The sequence below is a fragment of the Leptodactylus fuscus genome, chromosome 7, assembly GCF_031893055.1.
Source record: "Leptodactylus fuscus isolate aLepFus1 chromosome 7, aLepFus1.hap2, whole genome shotgun sequence".
Classification (NCBI taxonomy): Eukaryota; Metazoa; Chordata; class Amphibia; order Anura; family Leptodactylidae; genus Leptodactylus; species Leptodactylus fuscus.
Genome location: NC_134271.1, coordinates 85,440,468 through 85,461,699, shown reverse-complemented (window position 1 = coordinate 85,461,699; position 21,232 = coordinate 85,440,468). Strand labels below are relative to the sequence as shown.

General features: G+C 44.3%; 1 protein-coding gene across 2 annotated transcripts in view; it reads right to left on the bottom strand.

Moving 5' to 3' along the window:
• The window catches only part of UNC79 (unc-79 subunit of NALCN channel complex), a 138,507-nt gene extending 117,858 nt beyond the window's left edge, over positions 1-20,649 (bottom strand). For both annotated transcript variants that reach the window (XM_075282435.1, XM_075282436.1), the window contains exons 1-2: positions 20,442-20,649; positions 7,446-7,566 (exon numbers count right to left, since the gene is read on the bottom strand). In XM_075282435.1, the coding sequence (XP_075138536.1) occupies positions 7,446-7,566; positions 20,442-20,463 (143 nt within the window). In that variant the 5' untranslated portion in view covers positions 20,464-20,649. The remainder of the gene's footprint in view (positions 1-7,445; positions 7,567-20,441) is intronic.
• Between the last annotated feature and the right edge of the window lie 583 nt (positions 20,650-21,232).

Here is a 21,232-nt window from a genome sequence, read left to right as displayed (position 1 = left end):
CCCCAGGGGCAGCGGGGATAAACAAATTGCCATCTCATCCAGGATGGCATCCCTGACCTCAGAGGCAGTGTGCTGTCCGTCTCCCAAGCTAATGAGCTTCAGCCCAGCCTGCTGACGTCTCCCCACACCAGTGTTGCAGCGTTTTCAGCTCGTAGCTGGGGTCAATCTAACAGCGGAGGAGGAGGAGGGTGGTGTTTCAGCCCTCCTCCCAGGAATGTTTTGTGGGGAGACAAGTCAGGAAAATTCTTGAAACAGGGGAGAGTTTTGCATCTTTGCCCTTGCTGCCTATGGACATCCCTTTGCCTCTAGCCACCATTTTCCCTGCTTTGCTTGCCTCCACATCCACACTGCTTTTGCCCCTAGACATCACCCCAGTCCATGCCTTAGCTTGTACCCCCAGTTTTTCCTGCTTAGCTTGCCTCCACATCCACACTGCTTTTGCCCCTAGACATCACCCCAGTCCATGCCTTAGCTTGTACCCCCAGTTTTTCCTGCTTAGCTTGCCTCCACATCCACACTGCTTTTGCCCCTAGACATCACCCCAGTCCATGCCTTAGCTTGTACCCCCAGTTTTTCCTGCTTAGCTTGCCTCCACGTCCACACTGCTTTTGCCCCTAGACATCATCCCTATCCATGCCTCTGCCCCTAGCCATAACTCTGCCACCCCTGGAAACTCATGGTGCAGAAACTTTGGGAGCTGACTTTGAGGAACCCTTGGGTTTTGTAGATGGAACTCCATCAAAGGTCTGTGCAGCTCACACACCCTGCTCAAGATATGGTATTGTAGGGTTTCAGCGTGTGTGAATGACGGACAACAGCCTGTGTTTGGACAGATGTAGGCCTTGCTAGAGTGTTTTTAGGCTAGCAGCGACTCCTGTGCACTTGCAAAAGTGGGCGCACAAGCGCCGCATTTTCAACAGTAGCTTCGGTACATTTGGGTATGTTTTCAAAAAACTTTGCACCACTAGGTTAGACGTGGGCCAAACATGGAACGTGTTGGAGGCTGGCAAGCTCCAGAGCCGCTACCAGGTTCCAGCCATTATCACAGGCGTAAAAATGCCAGGCCCCAGGTGTAGCAGGGAAAAAAAAATGCCATCTCAGCCAGGATGGCATCCTTGACCTCGGAGGCACTGTGCTGTCTGTCCCCCAAGCTGATGAGCTTCAGCACCGCCTGCTGACGTCTCCCCACACCAGTGTTTTAGCGTTTGCCGCTAGTAGCTGTGGTGGAGGTTGCAGCGTCGTAGGGTTTCAGTCTACTCCTGCCATGAATTTTGGCCTGGGAGAGGAGATAGGGTACCTCAGTTTGCACCCCGGGACCAGACTCCACCACATTCACCCTGCCTGTCCTTAAAGATAAGCAGCATCCCTGACCACAGGCGCTTGTCCAAGTGTCGGTGGTCAAGTGGACCTTGCAGCAAAGCGCAAGGGCCCACCTGATGTTGAGTGACACGTGCTGGTGCAAGGCGGGGACGCCACACCGGGAGAAGTTGAGACGGCTAGGGACGGCATAGTGAGGTGCCACAGTTGCCATCAGGTCCGGGAAGGCGGGAGTTTCAACAAGCTGGAACGCCAACCTCTCCTGGGCCAGCAGTTTAGCGATGTTGGCGTTCTAGGCTTGCGTGGGTGGGTGGTTAGCGGTGTATTTCTGCCGGCGCTCCAATGTCTGAGAGATGGTGGGTTGTTGTAAAGAAGGTGCCTTTGATGTGCAGGAGAAGGAGATAAGACAGAAACAGGGGAGGATGAGGGAGAAGTCAACAAAGTGGCGGAGGCAGATGAAGTGATGTCCTGGCTCGTCCTCTGGAGTGCATCGCCAGAACTGTGAGCAGAGGCAGTGGCATGAACGGCGGGCGACGTTTGTCCTGCCGTTGCTGCCTGCCACTGATTCCATTGCTTGGATTCCAAATGACGGTGCATTGAAGTGGTGGACAGGTTGCTCTTCTCAGGGCCCCTACTCGATTTCGAGAGGCAAATTGTGTAGACGACACTATATCTGTCCTCGGCGCATTCCTTGAAAAAACTCTACACCTTCAAGAAACGTGCCCTCGATGGGGGAGTTTTTCTGGGCTGGGTATAAAAGGGAACATCTTCGGACATTCCGGGTCTGGCCTGGCTTCGGCAAAGCAGCTGACCTCTGCCTCTGGACATGTCTCTGCCTCTAGCTACCCTTTTTGGTGCTGCACCTGCCTCAACATCCACACTACTTTCCCAGCTTGACATCCGCCTTGTCCAGGTGGGGTCAGTGTCCTCGTCGTCCACCACCTCCTCTTCCAACTCCTGTCTCGCCTCCTCCTCCTGCACAATGCGCATGTCAACTGGCTTCCCTGACAGCAACTGCGTCTCATCGTCGTCGATGAGGGTGGGTTGCTGGTCATCCGCCACCAAATCGACCGGAGATGGAATGGAGGAGACTCTAGTGTTTGAGCATCTGGACACAGATACTCGTCTGTTAGGTCCGTGGAATCGCGAAATGGAGGGGCAGGTTGCGGTACAGTCAAAGGAAGGGGGAACAGCTCTGGGGAGCAGGGACAGTTGGGGTTATTGTTCTGGGAAGATTGGGAATTTTGGGTGGAAGGAGGACAAGACTGTTGGGTAAGAGGAGGTAGAGGCTGACTGGCTGGTGGACAATGTGCTTTAAGCGTTATCCGACAGCCATTGCAAGACCTGTTCCTGGTTCTCAGGCCTACTAATCTTTGTACCATTCAGCCTAGTTAATGTGGAACTTTTGTGCAAAGCGCAGAACTTAGGGCCCGCCTGATGTTAAGGGACACACGCTGGTACAAGGCTCAACTCACCCTAAGTGCCAAAAACACTGCTGGTGCAAGGCTCTACTCATGCCAAGGGCCTCAATCTCTGCTGGTAGCTCAGCTTAAGGTCCTGTAACTTTGTTTGGAAGGGCTCATGTTAAGGGCTAGAAAAGTGAATTTTGGAAGGTCTTACCACATCACACACACACACACACACACACACACACTCAAAATGACAGTTAAGGGTGAGGGCTTTTGGAATTCCCATTGCCTATTCCATTTGTGGTTGTCATGGGGAACGTGATTTAAAGGGGTGGTTGTTACTGTTTGTTGAGCTTAAATTGGGGTTTGTGTCCATCCATTTGGGGAGTAAAGAAGGTTTCCAGGTATTTTCCCACTTTGATAGAGGTTTTTTTGAATGTGGAAAGTGTGTAGTTGTTAGGCAGTGATGTTGGGGTAATAGAGGGTCTTTGGTGTGTTAGATGCCCCCAGACATGCTTCCCCTGCTGTCCCAGTGTCATTCCAGAGGTGTTGGCATCATTTCCTGGAGTGTCATAGTGGACTTGGTGACCCTCCAGACACGGATTTGGGTTTCCCCCTTAACGAGTATCTGTTCCCCATAGACTATAATGGGGTTCGAAACCCGTTCGAACACACGAACATTGAGCGGCTGTTCGAATCGAATTTCGAACCTCGAACATTTTAGTGTTCGCTCATCTCTAAAAACCTATAATATACTGCAAAGCTGTACTCACTATTCATTACTTATCCTGTACTGATCCTGAGTTACATATTTTATTATACTCCAGAGCTCCACTCACCATTCTACTGGTGGAGTCACTGTGTATATAAATTAATTCTTCTCTGGTGATCATTAGTTACATCCTATATCATACTTCAGAGCTGCACTCACTATTCTGCCGATTAAGCCACTGTTGAGTCACCGTGCACAAACATTAATTATCCTGTACTGACCCTGAGTTACATCCTGTATCCTATTCCAGAGTAACATTCACCATTTCAGCTAGTGAACACAGTAAATCCAGCTGATAGATTCTTAGGGTCAGTTCACACTGAGTTTTTTGGCTAGGATTTTGACTATGAATCCGCCTCAAAATCAGACTCAGAATTTGGTGGCTGATTTTGAGGTGGATTCAGTGTCAAAATCCTCGCCAAAAAACTCTGTGTGAACTTACCCTTAGGGTCCATTCACACGGAGGAAAATGGTGAGGAATTTGGTGTGGAATTTCAGCGCTGAAAAAAAGCCTCCCAATGACTTCAGTGGGTTCCTTTTTCTGCTAGCAAATAGAAAAAGGAACCCATTGAAGTCAATGGGAGGCTTTTTTTTCAGCGCTGAAATTCCACACCAAATTCCTCACCATTTTCCTCCGTGTGAATGGACCCTAAGGGTAAGTTCACACAGAGTTTTTTGGTAAAAAGACGGCTCACATTGAAATCAATGGGAGCCAGTCAGTTCTTTTTTTCCAGGAGCCGTTTGTTCCGACATCCGGAAAAAAAAGCAAGATGCTCATTCTTTCAGAAACTCCCTCCCAACTAGGCCCATTCATTTAGGCCTAATCCAGAGCGGAGTTCGCACCGGCATCCAGTCGCAGCTACCTGTATTTTGGACCAGAACCTGAGGCTGCCTTCACCTCAGGTTCTGGTTCAAAAAACCCTGTGTGAACTTACCCTTACATTGTATAAGTACAATAGAGAAAATCTTCTCTGGGGCAAACAAATTGACTGTATGTATCTGTCTCCTGTACTATCAGTGCTTAGAAAATGTATAAGCCTTGTGCAATTTGTGACTCTCCAGATGTTATAAACCTTCAATTCTGAACATAACCCAACAGCTGAAAGCTGGGTGCAGAGCAAGTACTTCAGTCATAATGCACTTTGTCTCTTTTATGTAATTTTAGTATTATCACTTTCTTGATGTTGCTTTCTGTCAATTCACACCACCCACACGCCACCCATACCATTCTCTGCACGAACTTGCATTCTTTTATGGATTGAATGTATGAGCAATGGGAATTGAGTTGCAATAATATTAACCACGTTATCCCTGAGTTATTCATGTTGCTGGAGAAGGCACGATATAATCTGAGTGCACAGGAACATATATAGATTTAAAGGATTGTCCCATGATCAAGACTTGCCCCTATCCATAGGATAGGAAATATGTGTTTGAGCCATGGTCTGACTATAAGAACCTCTACCAATCAATAAAAACAAGGTTCCCGGCTCCCCCTGAGTGAATATACAGTCAGCTGCTCATGTGCACTGTTGCTCCATTTATCACTATCGGAGTGCTGAAGATAGTTGGGTCTTTAGCAGTTTCCAGTAATCTGAAAGGAGCAGCAAGGTGCATGTGCTACCACTGCTCCACTTCAATGGGAGGACTCAGATAACCTGTTCTTGTGATCAGACCTCTCTTATCCTGTGGAATGGGGACATGTCTTGCTTGAAGGACAACCCCTTTAAAGAACACTTCCCGATAAAAACAGAACTTCAGTAAATATAAGTCTTTGAGTCACTCTCTTCTTTTAAGGCCCACCAAACTCTCAATAAGTCCTGAATGGTCAATTTCCCTGCATGAAATGTAACTAGGCATACAGTCAAGCAGTAACCAAATAACCCAGGGGTAGGGAACGTACGGCTCTCCAGCTGTTGCAAAACTACAACTCCCAGCATGCATACTTGCTCTGCTGTTCTTGGAACTCCCATGGAAGTGAATGGAGCATGTTGGGAGTTGTAGTTTCACAGCAGCTGGAGAGCCGAAGGTTCCCTACCAATAACTTGATTGACAATCAACACTATTTTTACCCAGCTTTTTGAAAGGCAAACTTGTCTAGCTGTGCCAAAATGTATTTCGGGGGTTGGTCTGCATTGACCCCAAGGTAAATACATGAGGAAAGCTTTCTTCTGTCATGTTTTTTACTTTTCTTACAAAAGAAAAAATCTTACATCTAGGACTTTTTCTTCTGCTAGAAAACTAAATAAACATGATGGAAGACAAGGTTAGTGTCAATGGGAATGGACACAGATGGAAGGTACTCTGTGTGTGTCCATAATTATCCACCAGATCACGATTTTTACATCCGCTTAACGGATAGAAAATCGTAATCAAAAAATGTATGCAAACGTATGGCCATCCATTTACAAAGACAGCAATATTTTTTTAAAAAAAACAGCTATATTTCTGTCCGCTATTTTTTTTTTTTTTTTTTAAGGACACAAAACTTTGTATACCATACTTTTGTGTCCATCCAAAAAATGGACAGAAACAGATCTGTTTTTGTTTTTTTAATATTGAAGTCTATTTAAACAGTCATCCGATTACGTACATCTTTTGCATCCGTTAAACAGATTAGCTAAGTGGATGTACAAAAAATGTGATCTGAATAGAGCATAACTCTGCTAGATCCTATGAAGGATGACAGCCGTGGCTATTAGCAACAGTAGTGTGAGCACACCCTAAGGCTAAGGCCCTACATTGCAGAAACGCAGCTTTTTTGGTTGCAGATTTTGCTGCGTTTTTTTGAGCCAAAGTCAAGAATGGCTACAAAACTAATGGGAAATACGGATGAAGTTCTTATACTTCTCCCTTCTGCTCAAACCACTCCTGGCTTTGGCTCAATAAAACGTAACAAAAAAAAACTGCCTTTCCACAACGTGGGGCCTAAGTGATCGGTTTTGCAGATACAAAAAACGTCTAAAAATGGATGAAATTGGAAACTCATGACCATCTATTTACACAAAGGCAATGCTAGGCTAGGTTCATAATAGCGTCACCTAACCATGTTTCTGGCCTGTCAGAGATAGACAAAATGCCAAAAAACCTGTTAGGGAGCCTTCACACGGCGTAGCGCGCCGCTCCTTTAGACACGTATACATGTGTCCAAGCACGGCACTTCAAAACAGTGAACATTGATTTCAATGGGTACCGATATACACACGATACCCATTGAAATCAATAGGCAAAAAAGCCTCCGATTGATTTGAATGGGCAGCGCGCGTATATCGGCACCCATTGAAATTAATGGGCTCTGTTTTGAAGCGCCACGCTCGGACACGTGTATACATGTCTAAAGGAGCGGCACGCTATGCCGTGTGAAGGCACCCTTACACGCCATATAATGTGGTCTGACGGGTATCCGTTGTTTTTAAAACTAAAACCGGAGGAGGAAAAAGCCTCCATGCAGGACTTTTTCCTCCACTGATTTTCAGGCAGATACTGCAATGGAGTCTACAACAGAGTCCCTGGTGCAGATAAGAATATGGCCTTAAATAAAAACAGATCAGTTACTGTAGGATAAACCACACGTTTGTATCCCACAAAAAAGGAACAGAAACTGATCCAGTTCTATGTAACATTCACTCTATGTTAACAGGTGATCATCAGTTTCCTTCCACTCTCATCCATTTTCACATGATTTTTTTTGTATCCTTGAAACTGATAAGTTAAACTGATGAACAAAATATGTGAACAGACCCTTAGCGAGAAGTTCTTAGATTTTATGGGGATGCTCTTTTGGCCTCGGCTGATTGCGGCCATGGTGTAATGTAGACTTTGGCAGCAGAGAACACGTGGTTAATAGGATTGTCCTAAAGGAGCATTGACAAAGCAGAAATCCAGGCAAGAATCTATCAACTTTTAATTTCTTCATTAAGTTCATACTAGAAATATTGAAATCTCACCTTAACAGTGTCTGGGAAAAGTATTTCAGGGTGTTGGCTATGTCTGTTCCTGTTGGCACTGGGTACGTGTTATGGATCACCCGATGGTGGTACTCATGCAGGTATCGGATCTTGGAAGCAACTGCACATTAAAAATGGGGGGAAAACACAGTCTTTAGCATCATAGCAGGACAAAAAGAACAGAGCTGTAGGTAAAACTGTTCATTTCTTTTAGAAAAGCTGGCTGACAACAATATGACCCCCATTGATAGCTCCAACAGGGATCATCAGCCAGCATTCCTACACTCCTAAGTGGAGTGACACAACCCCCACTATCAAATTAATCCAGTAGGCTACATGTACACATGCATATAATAAGTCCATGAAAATATGGAATGGACAGCACACGGATAGCACCTGTGTGTCATCTGTACTTTTCATGGGTCTACAAACATTAAAATGAATGAACTGTCCAGAGTTTTGTGATACGAAAAAATGGGGCCCCTGTAGACCCATAAAAAGGGTAAGAGGTAACTGAACAAATGAGTCTTTGTGCTATCCTTTAAGAGTTGAACACTCAGGCCTTGGGGAAAGCTAAACAATTACCCAACAAGCCTATAAGAATCCCAAAGAAGCAAGTAAATTATCTTACTATGTCCAGCATATTTCACTTTCAGGTGACTTTTTAAGATTATGTGCAATACATAAGGTATAAAACTATTTCTGTCCATTGAATTACGGTACTTTATTTATTTATTTAATTTTTTTTGGCATTCGCACCACACAGAAAATGGAGAAAAAAGATATTTCTGGTCTCTATTGATGTGAATAAAACACTTGGCTGAGATATAAAAATACAGTTTGCTACTGCAGCTTGTCTGTGTGGGGCCTCCACCTCTCTGTCCTCCTGCTGTAATATGATACCTATGTGAGCTGACAATCCATCTTGGGAAACCAAGATAGATTTAAAAGCAAAATTCTAAGTGAGTCAGCAGATAAGGGGAAAGAGACTGATAAAATGAGAGAAAAAAACATTTTTCTGCACGAATATGTATCTGTATTTGAAAGTCCAAAAACCATGTATATATTGGCTGTATCACCATAAATGTGGAATCTCTGTGAAAATGTCCTACAGCAGTGAGCCCTCATCTGTTGCTGTCGCTGGAGAGCACGCCACACTTACCTGCTGTACCCCTGTACAACATATCATGTCGCTTCATGTTTCTGATCAGTTCAATAGGGAAAAGTAAACCTGAAGTCTAAAGGTAAGTTCACATGGCTGAAAGTAAAGAGGAATATGCTGCAGCTTTTACATGGTGATTAGGCTCAGATGAATGGGCCTGACCAGCAGAGCGTCTCACACCACGAGTTCTGCTACCGCAGAAATCAAACAGGATACTTATCTTTTCCCCATTGCCTCCCATCAAATGCAATGCTTACATATTTATGTCTAGGGACTAAAAATTCATCCTGCTGAGGGTCTGTTACAATTGTATCCAGTCTAGACGATCCTCTGGTTTTGAAAGGGTACTGGAGTTTTCCAAAACTCCATTATACCAAAACTGCTATTATACTGTGAGGTCTCTTCAGACCCTAGAGTATAATAATGGGTGGCCCGGGGGACCTGATCAAACATAAAAACAGTCTTACTCACCTCTTCTGGGCTACTCCCTGTTCTCTTCATGACTTCATGACTACCTGTGCTCTTGAGAACAGCTGCCTGTTGTCAGGGATCGCTGAGGCCTATGATTGGCCCCGTCACGCAGTCGCTGATGCCCAGTAACAGGCCCAGGTGGTCCCTGACGTCGGTCAAAAGCGTCAAAGACAGCAGGGAATCAGGCCAGCGTCCAGGGCAGGTGAGAAATACTGTTTTTTTATGTTTGATCACCTCCACTAGGCCTACGTTTATTATGCTCTAGGGTCTGAAGAGACCCCACAATATCATAGCAGTTTTGGTACAGCCATGTTTGGTCTGAATGAAACCACCAAGCAAACATTGCAAGACAAATAACATGAGGTTCACTCAAAACTTACTCATACTTATTGGCGTGTGACCTGAAATTATCAACATTAATCGTAATCAAGGTAAAATGCCCAATTAATTTTTGATTTAGGTCATAATCGCCCAGCCCTAGTGCAGAGTCTGGTTGGGCAAACACTTCTCTGGCTATAGAAGCCTTCATACATGGTTTTCTATTAATTTTTCTACTACTAATAGTCTCATGTGATTGCAGAACATTTTGCATTTCATCCTGAGGGTTAGAGCATACAATAAGGAGCAATTTGCATGCCCTCCCCTATCCATTACTACTTCCACTGGTTTATTTACATGCAATTCTATATATCCAGCATTGATGCAATAATAACAATAAAACTTAGCTTTTAATAAAGAATAAGTATTAATATTCCACAAAGCCCAAGAAAAATACACACAATTTCCCTAATCATATAGCATACAGGGAAGTACAAATTGTGCGACAAAATATCAATATAAGGGCCCCTTCACACGGAGTTTACGCGTGGAAAAAGACGCGCGTTATACAAAAAAGCCATTGAACTCAATGGCTAACTTCTAATTTTACACGTGTATTTTTACACATGTAAAATGGACAGAATACACAGCGCGTAGACAGAATACACGAAGCGTAAACTCCGTGTGAAGGGGCCCTAACTCATTCTCCTTATATTGTTTGGAAAGGAGACCAATGCATATAACTGACAAAAGACAAGTTCAGTGTCATCAATCTGTATAAAAGATAAAAGACAGGTATAGGCTCAGCAATCTGTAAAATAAGGGATCTATGGAGATACAGGCTCAGACAAGGGACCACAGGTTCATCCAGGTTCAATTTATTCCTGTGGGTCATATTTATTTCCCTCCATGTGTACTCCTCACCATAGGCTATTTATTTGCAATGGGTGGGACTGATCACTGTCTTGATAAAGACCTGCACTGTATATCAGGAGCATGCGCAGAAACTCCCATGAAGCCAGGGAGAGTCATGCGGTGATGCGCCATCATGATGTGCCTATGAATGACATGATAGTGAGAAGAACACGGTGCTAAGCCACCTGTGTTTAGACAGGTGGCTTAGCACCACTGTGGGTACAGCCTGTAGTGAGCTATTTTCCTATCAAGCACATACGACACAGGTCCCCTGAAGAGTGGCCTTGACAGCCACAAAACGCGTAGGACCGGGAAGGGAAAATATGTGTTGGGACAGCTCTACAGTACTGCCCTTGTAGGTGTGGAAATCTTTTGGGGGTGTGGGCTATCACACTGAGGGGTATCACAGGATTAAATTTAACCTGGATGAACCTGTGGTCCCCTGTCTGCGCCTCTAACTCCATAGATCCTTTACAAATTGAACTGATTGGTGAGATTGAACCTGTCTTTTGTCTGTTATATGCATATAAAAAACTAAGTGCACGGTCTCCTTTCAAAACAATATAAGGAGAATGAGTTAATTTGGTAGCACAACTTGTATTTCCATGTATGCTATAGGAGTAGGGAAATTGTGTGTATTTTTCTTGGGCTTTATAGAATTTTAATACTTATTAAACACTAATCTTCATTGTCATTTTTGCATCAATGCTCAATTTATGCAATTGCATATGTAGATGTGTATATGGAGGAGAATTAATTGGGTTGTGGTAATTGCTGTTTATTGGATACATGTAATTCTGCCATGAGTAACTGTAAAACAACAAATAGCTGAGAAAAGCCCAAGTGACAATATTATAGGAGATCCAGGGACACTGGACTGCAAATACAGGACATGATGCAGCTAACAAGATCCCTGACACACAAAAAAAATTCAATTGACCACAATAAGGAAATCTGCTTACTGCCTATACCTAATATTACATCAGCAATAACATAAACAACCAGAAGTAGATAAAAGTACATGGTAGACTTTTTACATTGTATACTCTGCTCTTAGTCCAGTGCCAAAGAAAGAAGTTTGAAGATGTATGTGGAGGCTGTGAGTGACTACAACCCCTCCCCTCTCCATTCACTGTGTGAAGAGACTTATCCCTCCTCTCTTCACTTGCTGTGAATCTGTCTCAGTTTGAAGTAACTAAGTACGGGACATCCCTAGTAACAGGGAGTAAGCAGTAAATTAGCTACAAGGAATATACTTACAGGCAGGAGAGGTTAGAGAGGTTTCTTAGGAAGAAAGCAGCAACCTTTTTAATAACATGCATTACGTTTTGATCCAAAATCATGTTTTATCAAATGAGATCACGTTACCTGAAATGTTAATGACCAATTAACACCTTTCCGACATCTGCTCTACTCTTTGCCATAGCTCCTGGGTCTCTGCTGTATTGTACAGCAGAGATGTAAAACTAATGCGCACAACCAGAGTTCATTCTGATCATTGGCATAGTATTGAGTGAGCCCCCAAAAGTGAAAAAAAATACCCTACCTTTAAAAGTGCAGGACAGATCCTGAGTGACGAGACTGAGGAAACCATCCTGTTACTATGACAGCCGGGAGCCTTCTGAAAGCTCCAAGGCCTGACACAGTATTATAGCTATTGAAGCGAAAGTCACATAGACTGCAAGCTATAGGACATGCAATCAAAGATCCAAACTGAGGTTTTTTTAACCATTTCAACTCCCATAAAAATGTAAATAAAAATCAATAAAAACATTAGACATTCTCCAAAATGGTATAACTAAGAAGTACATCTTAGTAAACGCAAAAAAAAAAAAAAAACAGATGCCTTATGCATCCTTGTACACAGAAATTTATTGTATCTTTTTAGATTTTTATAAAGGGTAAAAAGAAAAAAATGTAAATATCCCTGGAACTATACAGACGGTAAGCCGATGGCTGGTCAGGTAGTGGAGGGGGTGTACATCTCACCCAGACTACTCAGGTGGGTGAGATGAGAAAACTCCAGAAGGAATGTTTGTTCTCAGCAGACAACTTTCGTCTGCTGAGCATTTTGGTAAATGCTCAGTATTGGGCTGGATTTTTAGGAATGACAGGTAGGATTGGTAGTGGAACCTGTCATTCCACCCCCCTCCAGTCCACTTTGGGGATGTTCCGGCAGCGACTCAGCTGCAGAGAGTCTCCTTGTCAAGGAGGCTTAAGAAGTTGCTCCAGCAGCAACACTTTGGCAGAGCTTGGCTGGAGAGTGAAAGAGAGAGGTCATGTTTTTGGAGCTGTGTCCTGAATGATTCTACTGGCTTTTGATTTCTGTTATCCTAGGTGAGGTAACCTATTCTATGTTTAGTTAGAGCCTAGCCAGGCAGGGATTTATTTTTGTATTGTTTCCTTTTGTTGCTGCACTACTTTTTTGAATGAAAATAAACTCTACCTATGTTTTTGGACTAAAGAATATGGACTTTTGTGTCTGTCACCCCACCTAGCAACCCCAGACACTGATAAGACCCATAGAATACAGGTGACATACAGGTGAGTTTTTCTCTAATTCCACTCAAATATGATTTTTTTTCAAAGCTTCCCAGTACATCATACAGAATATTAAATAGTACCATTACAAAGTACAATGTGTCTTACAAACATTAAAGGCGTTAACCGGTTTCTAACATTGATGACCCTGGAACCCCACAGATCACAGGTACCGAGACAGTGTGGTTCTGCTCACTCACCACACAAGCAGTATTGGCGAGTTTAGGCACTGCAGCGCTGCCACATGTATTTCAATTGACAGTGGAGCAGTACCTACACTTGACACTACAGTTTGTACTACAAGTGAGCAGCGCGGCTCCCGGTATGTATGTGTAAACGGGTTTTATTAGAGATTTTTCAAAATTAAAACATATAAACAAAAAGGAACAAACGGAGCAACGTCGCTAATCAAAATGGACAAGGAAAAAGTGGCGGCTCAGGAGGAAACCCCAAACCGATAAATTAGTGCAGTACCTGCTCAACATAATACAAAAGAAAAAGAAGGGGAGGGAACAAAAACAAGACAGGAATACGAAGAAAACGGAAAGAGAGAAAAAAAAAAAAAGGGGGAAAAGGAAATAGTCAGGACAAACGTCAGGGAACACACAGGGAAGGGAGAGAAGAGGACAACGGGAGAAAGAGAATATAGAAGGCCACACCACACTCAAGCAAAAGAAGCAGAAAAGTCAGACGATTCCCGGAACAAGATCCAAGGCCGCCAGAGGCGTTCAAACCTGGAGTAATTAGGAGAGTCCTCCGCCACCAAAGCCTCCATCCTCTGAATAACAAGGAACTCCTGGAGGAACTCAAGCAAAGAGGGGGGGGTGGGGCTACGCCGGCTCCCGGTATGTAAACAGTTTCGGTACTGGTGATCTCTGTGGGGTCCCGAGTGTCGGACTTTAGAAGAGCTAATATTGATGACCTGTACTAAGGATAGGAATCAATGTTAGAAACTGGAAAACCCCTTTAAACCGTTATATGGTGCTGTGAATGGAAAAAGGGGTTTGGAAGGAGGGAAGTCAAAATCAAAAAATGCCTGTGGCGGGAAGGGACAGAAGTGAGTCTGTCAGCAGGAAACTTTATCACAATACAAGTTACTGGGATAAGGTTTATAATAAATATATTTCTGACAGACTACCTTTAAGCAGCCCAGCCTTCAGACTGATACATTGCAACAAACTTCCAGAACAGGGGATAGTTTGGCACTACTGATATGTATAGCTCACAGAGGCTAGACCCCTACTGTCTGAAATATTCTGTTCATCTAATATTTGATCAGATGAATATTAAAATCCAGCAGAACAGAGTGTAGCACATGTGACTTTCACAATGGTTTGTCTTGCTCATAGAGATCAAGAGAGACATTGGGGATTAGAAGGAATCTAGAGGATTAGGGATACATTAAATTATTCCTAAGCAATTGAATATGGATGAGCATGAGAGCCGCCGTCTTGTCTCAGTTTATTTTTGGTGATTGTCATGACAAAAGCAGCAATAAAGGACACAACACTGAGTATATATAACCTTGACGTGATTACATGAGCCCATGTTCACCTATAGATGCTTAGAGACATAGGAATATAGCAATCCCTACATGATCTACACCTTACATTACAACAAATATGTAAAGTATAACTCTCGGCCAAACTGACCTACTGTATATAGTCGGACCTCCATTACTGACAGGCTGACCAGCAAGATATCAGAACTCCACTTCTGACAAGCTGACCTGCTGTACATGATCAGTACTACATTACTGATCGCCGGACCTGCTGTACATGATCAGTACTACATTACTGATCGCCGGACCTGCTGTACATGATCAGTACTACATTACTGATCGCCGAACCTGCTGTACATGATCAGTACTACATTACTGATCCCCTGACCTGCTGTATATGATCAGTACTACATTACTGATCGCCGGACCTGCTGTACATGATCAGTACTACATTACTGATCGCTGGACCTGCTGTACATGATCAGTACTACATTACTGATCGCCGGACCTGCTGTACATGATCAGTACTACATTACTGATCGCCGAACCTGCTGTACATGATCAGTACTACATTACTGATCGCCGGACCTGCTGTACATGATCAGTACTACATTACTGATCGCCGGACCTGCTGTATATGAACAGTACTACATTACTGATCGCCGGACCTGCTGTACATGATCAGTACTACATTACTGATCGCCGGACCTGCTGTACATGATCAGTACTACATTACTGATCGCCGAACCTGCTGTACATGATCAGTACTACATTACTGATCCCCTGACCTGCTGTATATGATCAGTACTACATTACTGATCGCCGGACCTGCTGTACATGATCAGTACTACATTACTGATCGCCGGACCTGCTGTACATGATCAGTACTACATTACTGATCGCCGGACCTGCTGTACATGATCAGTACTACATTACTGATCGCCGGACCTGCTGTACATGATCAGTACTACATTACTGATCGCCGGACCTGCTGTACATGATCAGTACTACATTACTGATCGCCGGACCTGCTGTACATGATCAGTACTACATTACTGATCGCCGAACCTGCTGTACATGATCAGTACTACATTACTGATCCCCTGACCTGCTGTATATGATCAGTACTACATTACTGATCCCCTTACCTGCTGTATATGATCAGTACTACATTACTGATCGCCGGACCTGCTGTACATGATCAGTACTACATTACTGATCGCCGGACCTGCTGTATATGATCAGTACTACATTACTGATCCCCTGACCTGCTGTATATGATCAGTACTACATTACTGATCGCCGGACCTGCTGTACATGATCAGTACTACATTACTGATCGCTGGACCTGCTGTACATGATCAGTACTACATTACTGATCGCCGGACCTGCTGTACATGATCAGTACTACATTACTGATCCCCTGACCTGCTGTATATGATCAGTACTACATTACTGATAGCCTGACCTGCTGTATATGATCAGTACTACATTACTGATCGCCGGACCTGCTGTACATGATCAGTACTACATTACTGATCGCCGGACCTGCTGTACATGATCAGTACTACATTACTGATCCCCTGACCTGCTGTATATGATCAGTACTACATTACTGATAGCCTGACCTGCTGTATATGATCAGTACTACATTACTGATCGCCGGACCTGCTGTACATGATCAGTACTACATTACTGATCGCCGGACCTGCTGTACATGATCAGTACTACATTACTGATCCCCTGACCTGCTGTATATGATCAGTACTACATTACTGATCGCCGGACCTGCTGTACATGATCAGTACTACATTACTGATCCCCTGACCTGCTGTATATGATCAGTACTACATTACTGATCGCCGGACCTGCTGTACATGATCAGTACTACATTACTGATCGCCGGACCTGCTGTATATGATCAGTACTACATTACTGATCCCCTGACCTGCTGTATATGATCAGTACTACATTACTGATCGCCGGACCTGCTGTACATGATCAGTACTACATTACTGATCGCCGGACCTGCTGTACATGATCAGTACTACATTACTGATCGCCGGACCTGCTGTACATGATCAGTACTACATTACTGATAGCCTGACCTGCTGTACATGATCAGTACTACATTACTGATCGCTGGACCTGCTGTACATGATCAGTACTACATTACTGATCGCCGGACCTGCTGTACATGATCAGTACTACATTACTGATCCCCTGACCTGCTGTATATGATCAGTACTACATTACTGATAGCCTGACCTGCTGTATATGATCAGTACTACATTACTGATCGCCGGACCTGCTGTACATGATCAGTACTACATTACTGATCGCCGGACCTGCTGTACATGATCAGTACTACATTACTGATCCCCTGACCTGCTGTATATGATCAGTACTACATTACTGATCCCCTGACCTGCTGTATATGATCAGTACTACATTACTGATCGCCGGACCTGCTGTACATGATCAGTACTACATTACTGATCGCTGGACCTGCTGTACATGATCAGTACTACATTACTGATCGCCGGACCTGCTGTACATGATCAGTACTACATTACTGATCCCCTGACCTGCTGTATATGATCAGTACTACATTACTGATAGCCTGACCTGCTGTATATGATCAGTACTACATTACTGATCGCCGGACCTGCTGTACATGATCAGTACTACATTACTGATCGCCGGACCTGCTGTACATGATCAGTACTACATTACTGATCCCCTGACCTGCTGTATATGATCAGTACTACATTACTGATCGCCGGACCTGCTGTACATGATCAGTACTACATTACTGATCCCCTGACCTGCTGTATATGATCAGTACTACATTACTGATCGCCGGACCTGCTGTACATGATCAGTGCTACATTACTGATCGCTGGACCTGCTGTACATGATCAGTACTACATTACTGATCGCCAGACCTGCTGTACATGATCAGTACTACATTACTGATCCCCTGACCTGCTGTATATGATCAGTACTACATTACTGATAGCCTGACCTGCTGTATATGATCAGTACTACATTACTGATAGCCTGACCTGCTGTATATGATCAGTACTACATTACTGATAGCCTGACCTGCTGTATATGATCAGTACTACATTACTGATAGCCTGACCTGCTGTATATGATCAGTACTACATTACTGATCGCCGGACCTGCTGTACATGATCAGTACTACATTACTGATAGCCTGACCTGCTGTATATGATCAGTACTACATTACTGATCGCCGGACCTGCTGTACATGATCAGTACTACATTACTGATCGCTGGACCTGCTGTACATGATCAGTACAACATTACTGATCGCCGGACCTGCTGTACATGATCAGTACTACATTACTGATCCCCTGACCTGCTGTACATGATCAGTACTACATTACTGATCCCCTGACCTGCTGTATATGATCAGTACTACATTACTGATCGCCGGACCTGCTGTACATGATCAGTACTACATTACTGATCGCCGGACCTGCTGTACATGATCAGTACTACATTACTGATCGCCGGACCTGCTGTACATGATCAGTACTACATTACTGATCGCCGGACCTGCTGTACATGATCAGTACTACATTACTGATCGCCGGACCTGCTGTACATGATCAGTACTACATTACTGATAGCCTGACCTTCTGTACATGATCAGTACTACATTACTGATCGCCGGACCTGCTGTACATGATCAGTACTACATTACTGATCGCCGGACCTGCTGTACATGATCAGTACTACATTACTGATCGCCGGACCTGCTGTATATGATCAGTACTACATTACTGATCCCCTGACCTGCTGTATATGATCAGTACTACTTTACTGATCGCCGGACCTGCTGTATATGATCAGTACTACATTACTGATCGCCGGACCTGCTGTACATGATCAGTACTACATTACTGATCGCTGGACCTGCTGTACATGATCAGTACAACATTACTGATCGCCGGACCTGCTGTACATGATCAGTACTACATTACTGATCCCCTGACCTGCTGTATATGATCAGTACTACTTTACTGATAGCCTTAGACAACAATAAGAGACGCCAGCTGCATCCAAGGTGCCAATTTAGAACAAGGATCCACGAGGTTAAAAATTAACTCTTTATTCTTCCATATTAAAAAAGTTACGGATGTAACTGTACAGGTTAGTCTGGTACAAGGCTACGCGCTGTACGGCCCTTCTTCTCGGCTCACGTTTTGTTTTGTTTTTTGTTACTTGCATGTTACTGATAGCCTGACCTGCTGTACATGATCAGTACTACATTACTGATCGCCTGACCTGCTGTACATGATCAGACTACTGACAGGCCAACCAGACATATATGATCAGACGTCTATTACTCACAAGCTGGACCTGTCATATATAATCAAACCTTCACTATTGACAGGCTGACCTGCTGTATACTGTAAGATCAGGCCACCCTTACTGACAGGCTGACCTGTGGTATATGATCGGACCTCCCTTACTGACATGTTGACATCCCCACTATTAAATTCTATACCACCCCTAATGCTGTCAGGCTGACCTCCTTCCTTTACCCTATTTATTCAGTCTGGCTTCTCTTACTGACAGACTGACCTGCTGTATACTGTAAGATTAGACCACCCTTAATGATAAGCTGACCTGCTGTATATGATCACACCTCTTTTACTGACAAGCTGACCTGCTATATATGATCGGACCTCTTTTACTGACATGCTGTCCTGCTGTATATGATCACATCTCTTTTACTGACAGACTGACCTGCTGTATATGATCACACCTCTTTTACTGACAGGCTGACCTGCTGTATATGATCGGACCTCTTTTACTGACAGGCTGACCTGCTGTATATGATCACACCTCTTTTACTGACAGGCTGACCTGCTGTATATGATCACACCTCTTTTACTGACAGACTGACCTTCTGTATATGATCACACCTCTTTTACTGACAGGCTGACCTGCTGTATATGATCACACCTCTTTTACTGACAGGCTGACCTGCTGTATATGATCACACCTCTTTTACTGACAGACTGACCTTCTGTATATGATCACACCTCTTTTACTGACAGGCTGACCTGCTATATATGATCACACCTCTTTTACTGACAGGCTGACCTGCTATATATGATCAGACCTCCCTTACTGACATTTTGACATCCCCACTATTAAATTCTATACCACCCCTAATGTTGTCAGGCTGACCTCCTTCCTTTACCCTATTTTATTCAGTCTGACTTCTCTTACTGACAGAATGACCTGCTGTATACTGTAAGATCAGATCACCCTTACTGACAGACTGACCTGCTGTATATGATCACACCTCTTTTACTGACAGACTGATCTGCTGTATATGATCGGACCTCTTTTACTGACAGGCTGACCTGCTATATATGATCACACCTCTTTTACTGACAGACTGACCTGGTATATATGATCACACCTCTTTTACTGACAGACTGACCTTCTGTATATGATCACACCTCTTTTACTGACAGGCTGACCTGCTGTATATGATCGGACCTCTTTTACTGACAGGCTGACCTGCTGTATATGATCACACCTCTTTTACTGACAGGCTGATCTACTATATATGATCGGACCTCCCTTACTGACAGGCTGATCTACTATATATGATCGGACCTCCCTTACTGACATTTTGACATCCCCACTATTAAATTCTTTATCACCCCTAATGCTGCCAGGCTGACCTCATCCCTTACCCTATTATATTCAGTCAGACATCTATTACTGATAGGATGACCCCCACACACCTGTACGACCACGTATAGGTCCTGTAATAAGACCTATACGACCACAAGCCCCCCTCCTCACAATACTAACATGTCGACCTCATCACTGATAGGACGACCCCCTTCTCATATAATGGCCGTTTTCCCCATTCACTAGACTCTGCATGAACCCCACTACCGCAATCTTCCTCCACCACAAGTGACTGCCATCCCCGTTGTCATCCTCTATGTAATCAGGCGCCCCTTACTTTAATTTCTTAGAAAGGTGCCCCCACCCCCTCTGCTAGTACCATGGACAGCACACTCACACTGCTCAGCTTTGGTAGACATGGCGTCCAGCTGCAGGCGTCTGGCACAGGGATCCGTGGTGCTGGAGGGGGCTGCGCTCTCCCCGTCTCTTGGAGAGGCCGGTTTGAGGTACTAGTGCGGGCCCCGACACCCGGCGGTGGGGCGCAGCGCTGTCACCGGAGACATCGGGGGGCACTGAGGAGAAGCGAGGCCGCATCCGTCCGCATCAACAGCAGCAGGGCGGATCTGACTGGAAAGGGGTGGGGCTTGCAGCAGCCAATCCTAAAACGAGAATATTGTGATGCCCGTGACTGGAGGCGCCCATAGATAGTGCTGTATATACGTATCTAGTCATTACGCCATATGTGTCCTCCAGTATCATCCGCATACAGTCAGGGATAGGTCTAACCTAGTAGGCCGGAGATCCCGTCCCTCCGTCCACTAGGATGTAGCCTGTTCTGTATAGGGAGCTAAATCCTATAGGCTAAAGGGCCATTCCCTCAGTCACTAGGATGTAGCCTGTTTTATATAAGAAAACTAAACCTTATTTGGCTAAAGGCCATTTCATGTTTATAGATGTCTATGGTCGGGGCCCCACATGGTGTACATGGCTGCAGCGTTTTACACAGTGTGGGAAAATACGTGTGGTTTCCAATATGGTCGCAGTTTTGGAAATCGTGGCATCTCCATTATACCTCCAGACATTCTGGTGGTTTCCCTATATGTATAATGGAGGCAGAAAGGTTTCCTATGCGGACTTTCAGCAGAAAACTCTACAGGCAAAAACCTTGATGCATTGCCTCCGAGGTCT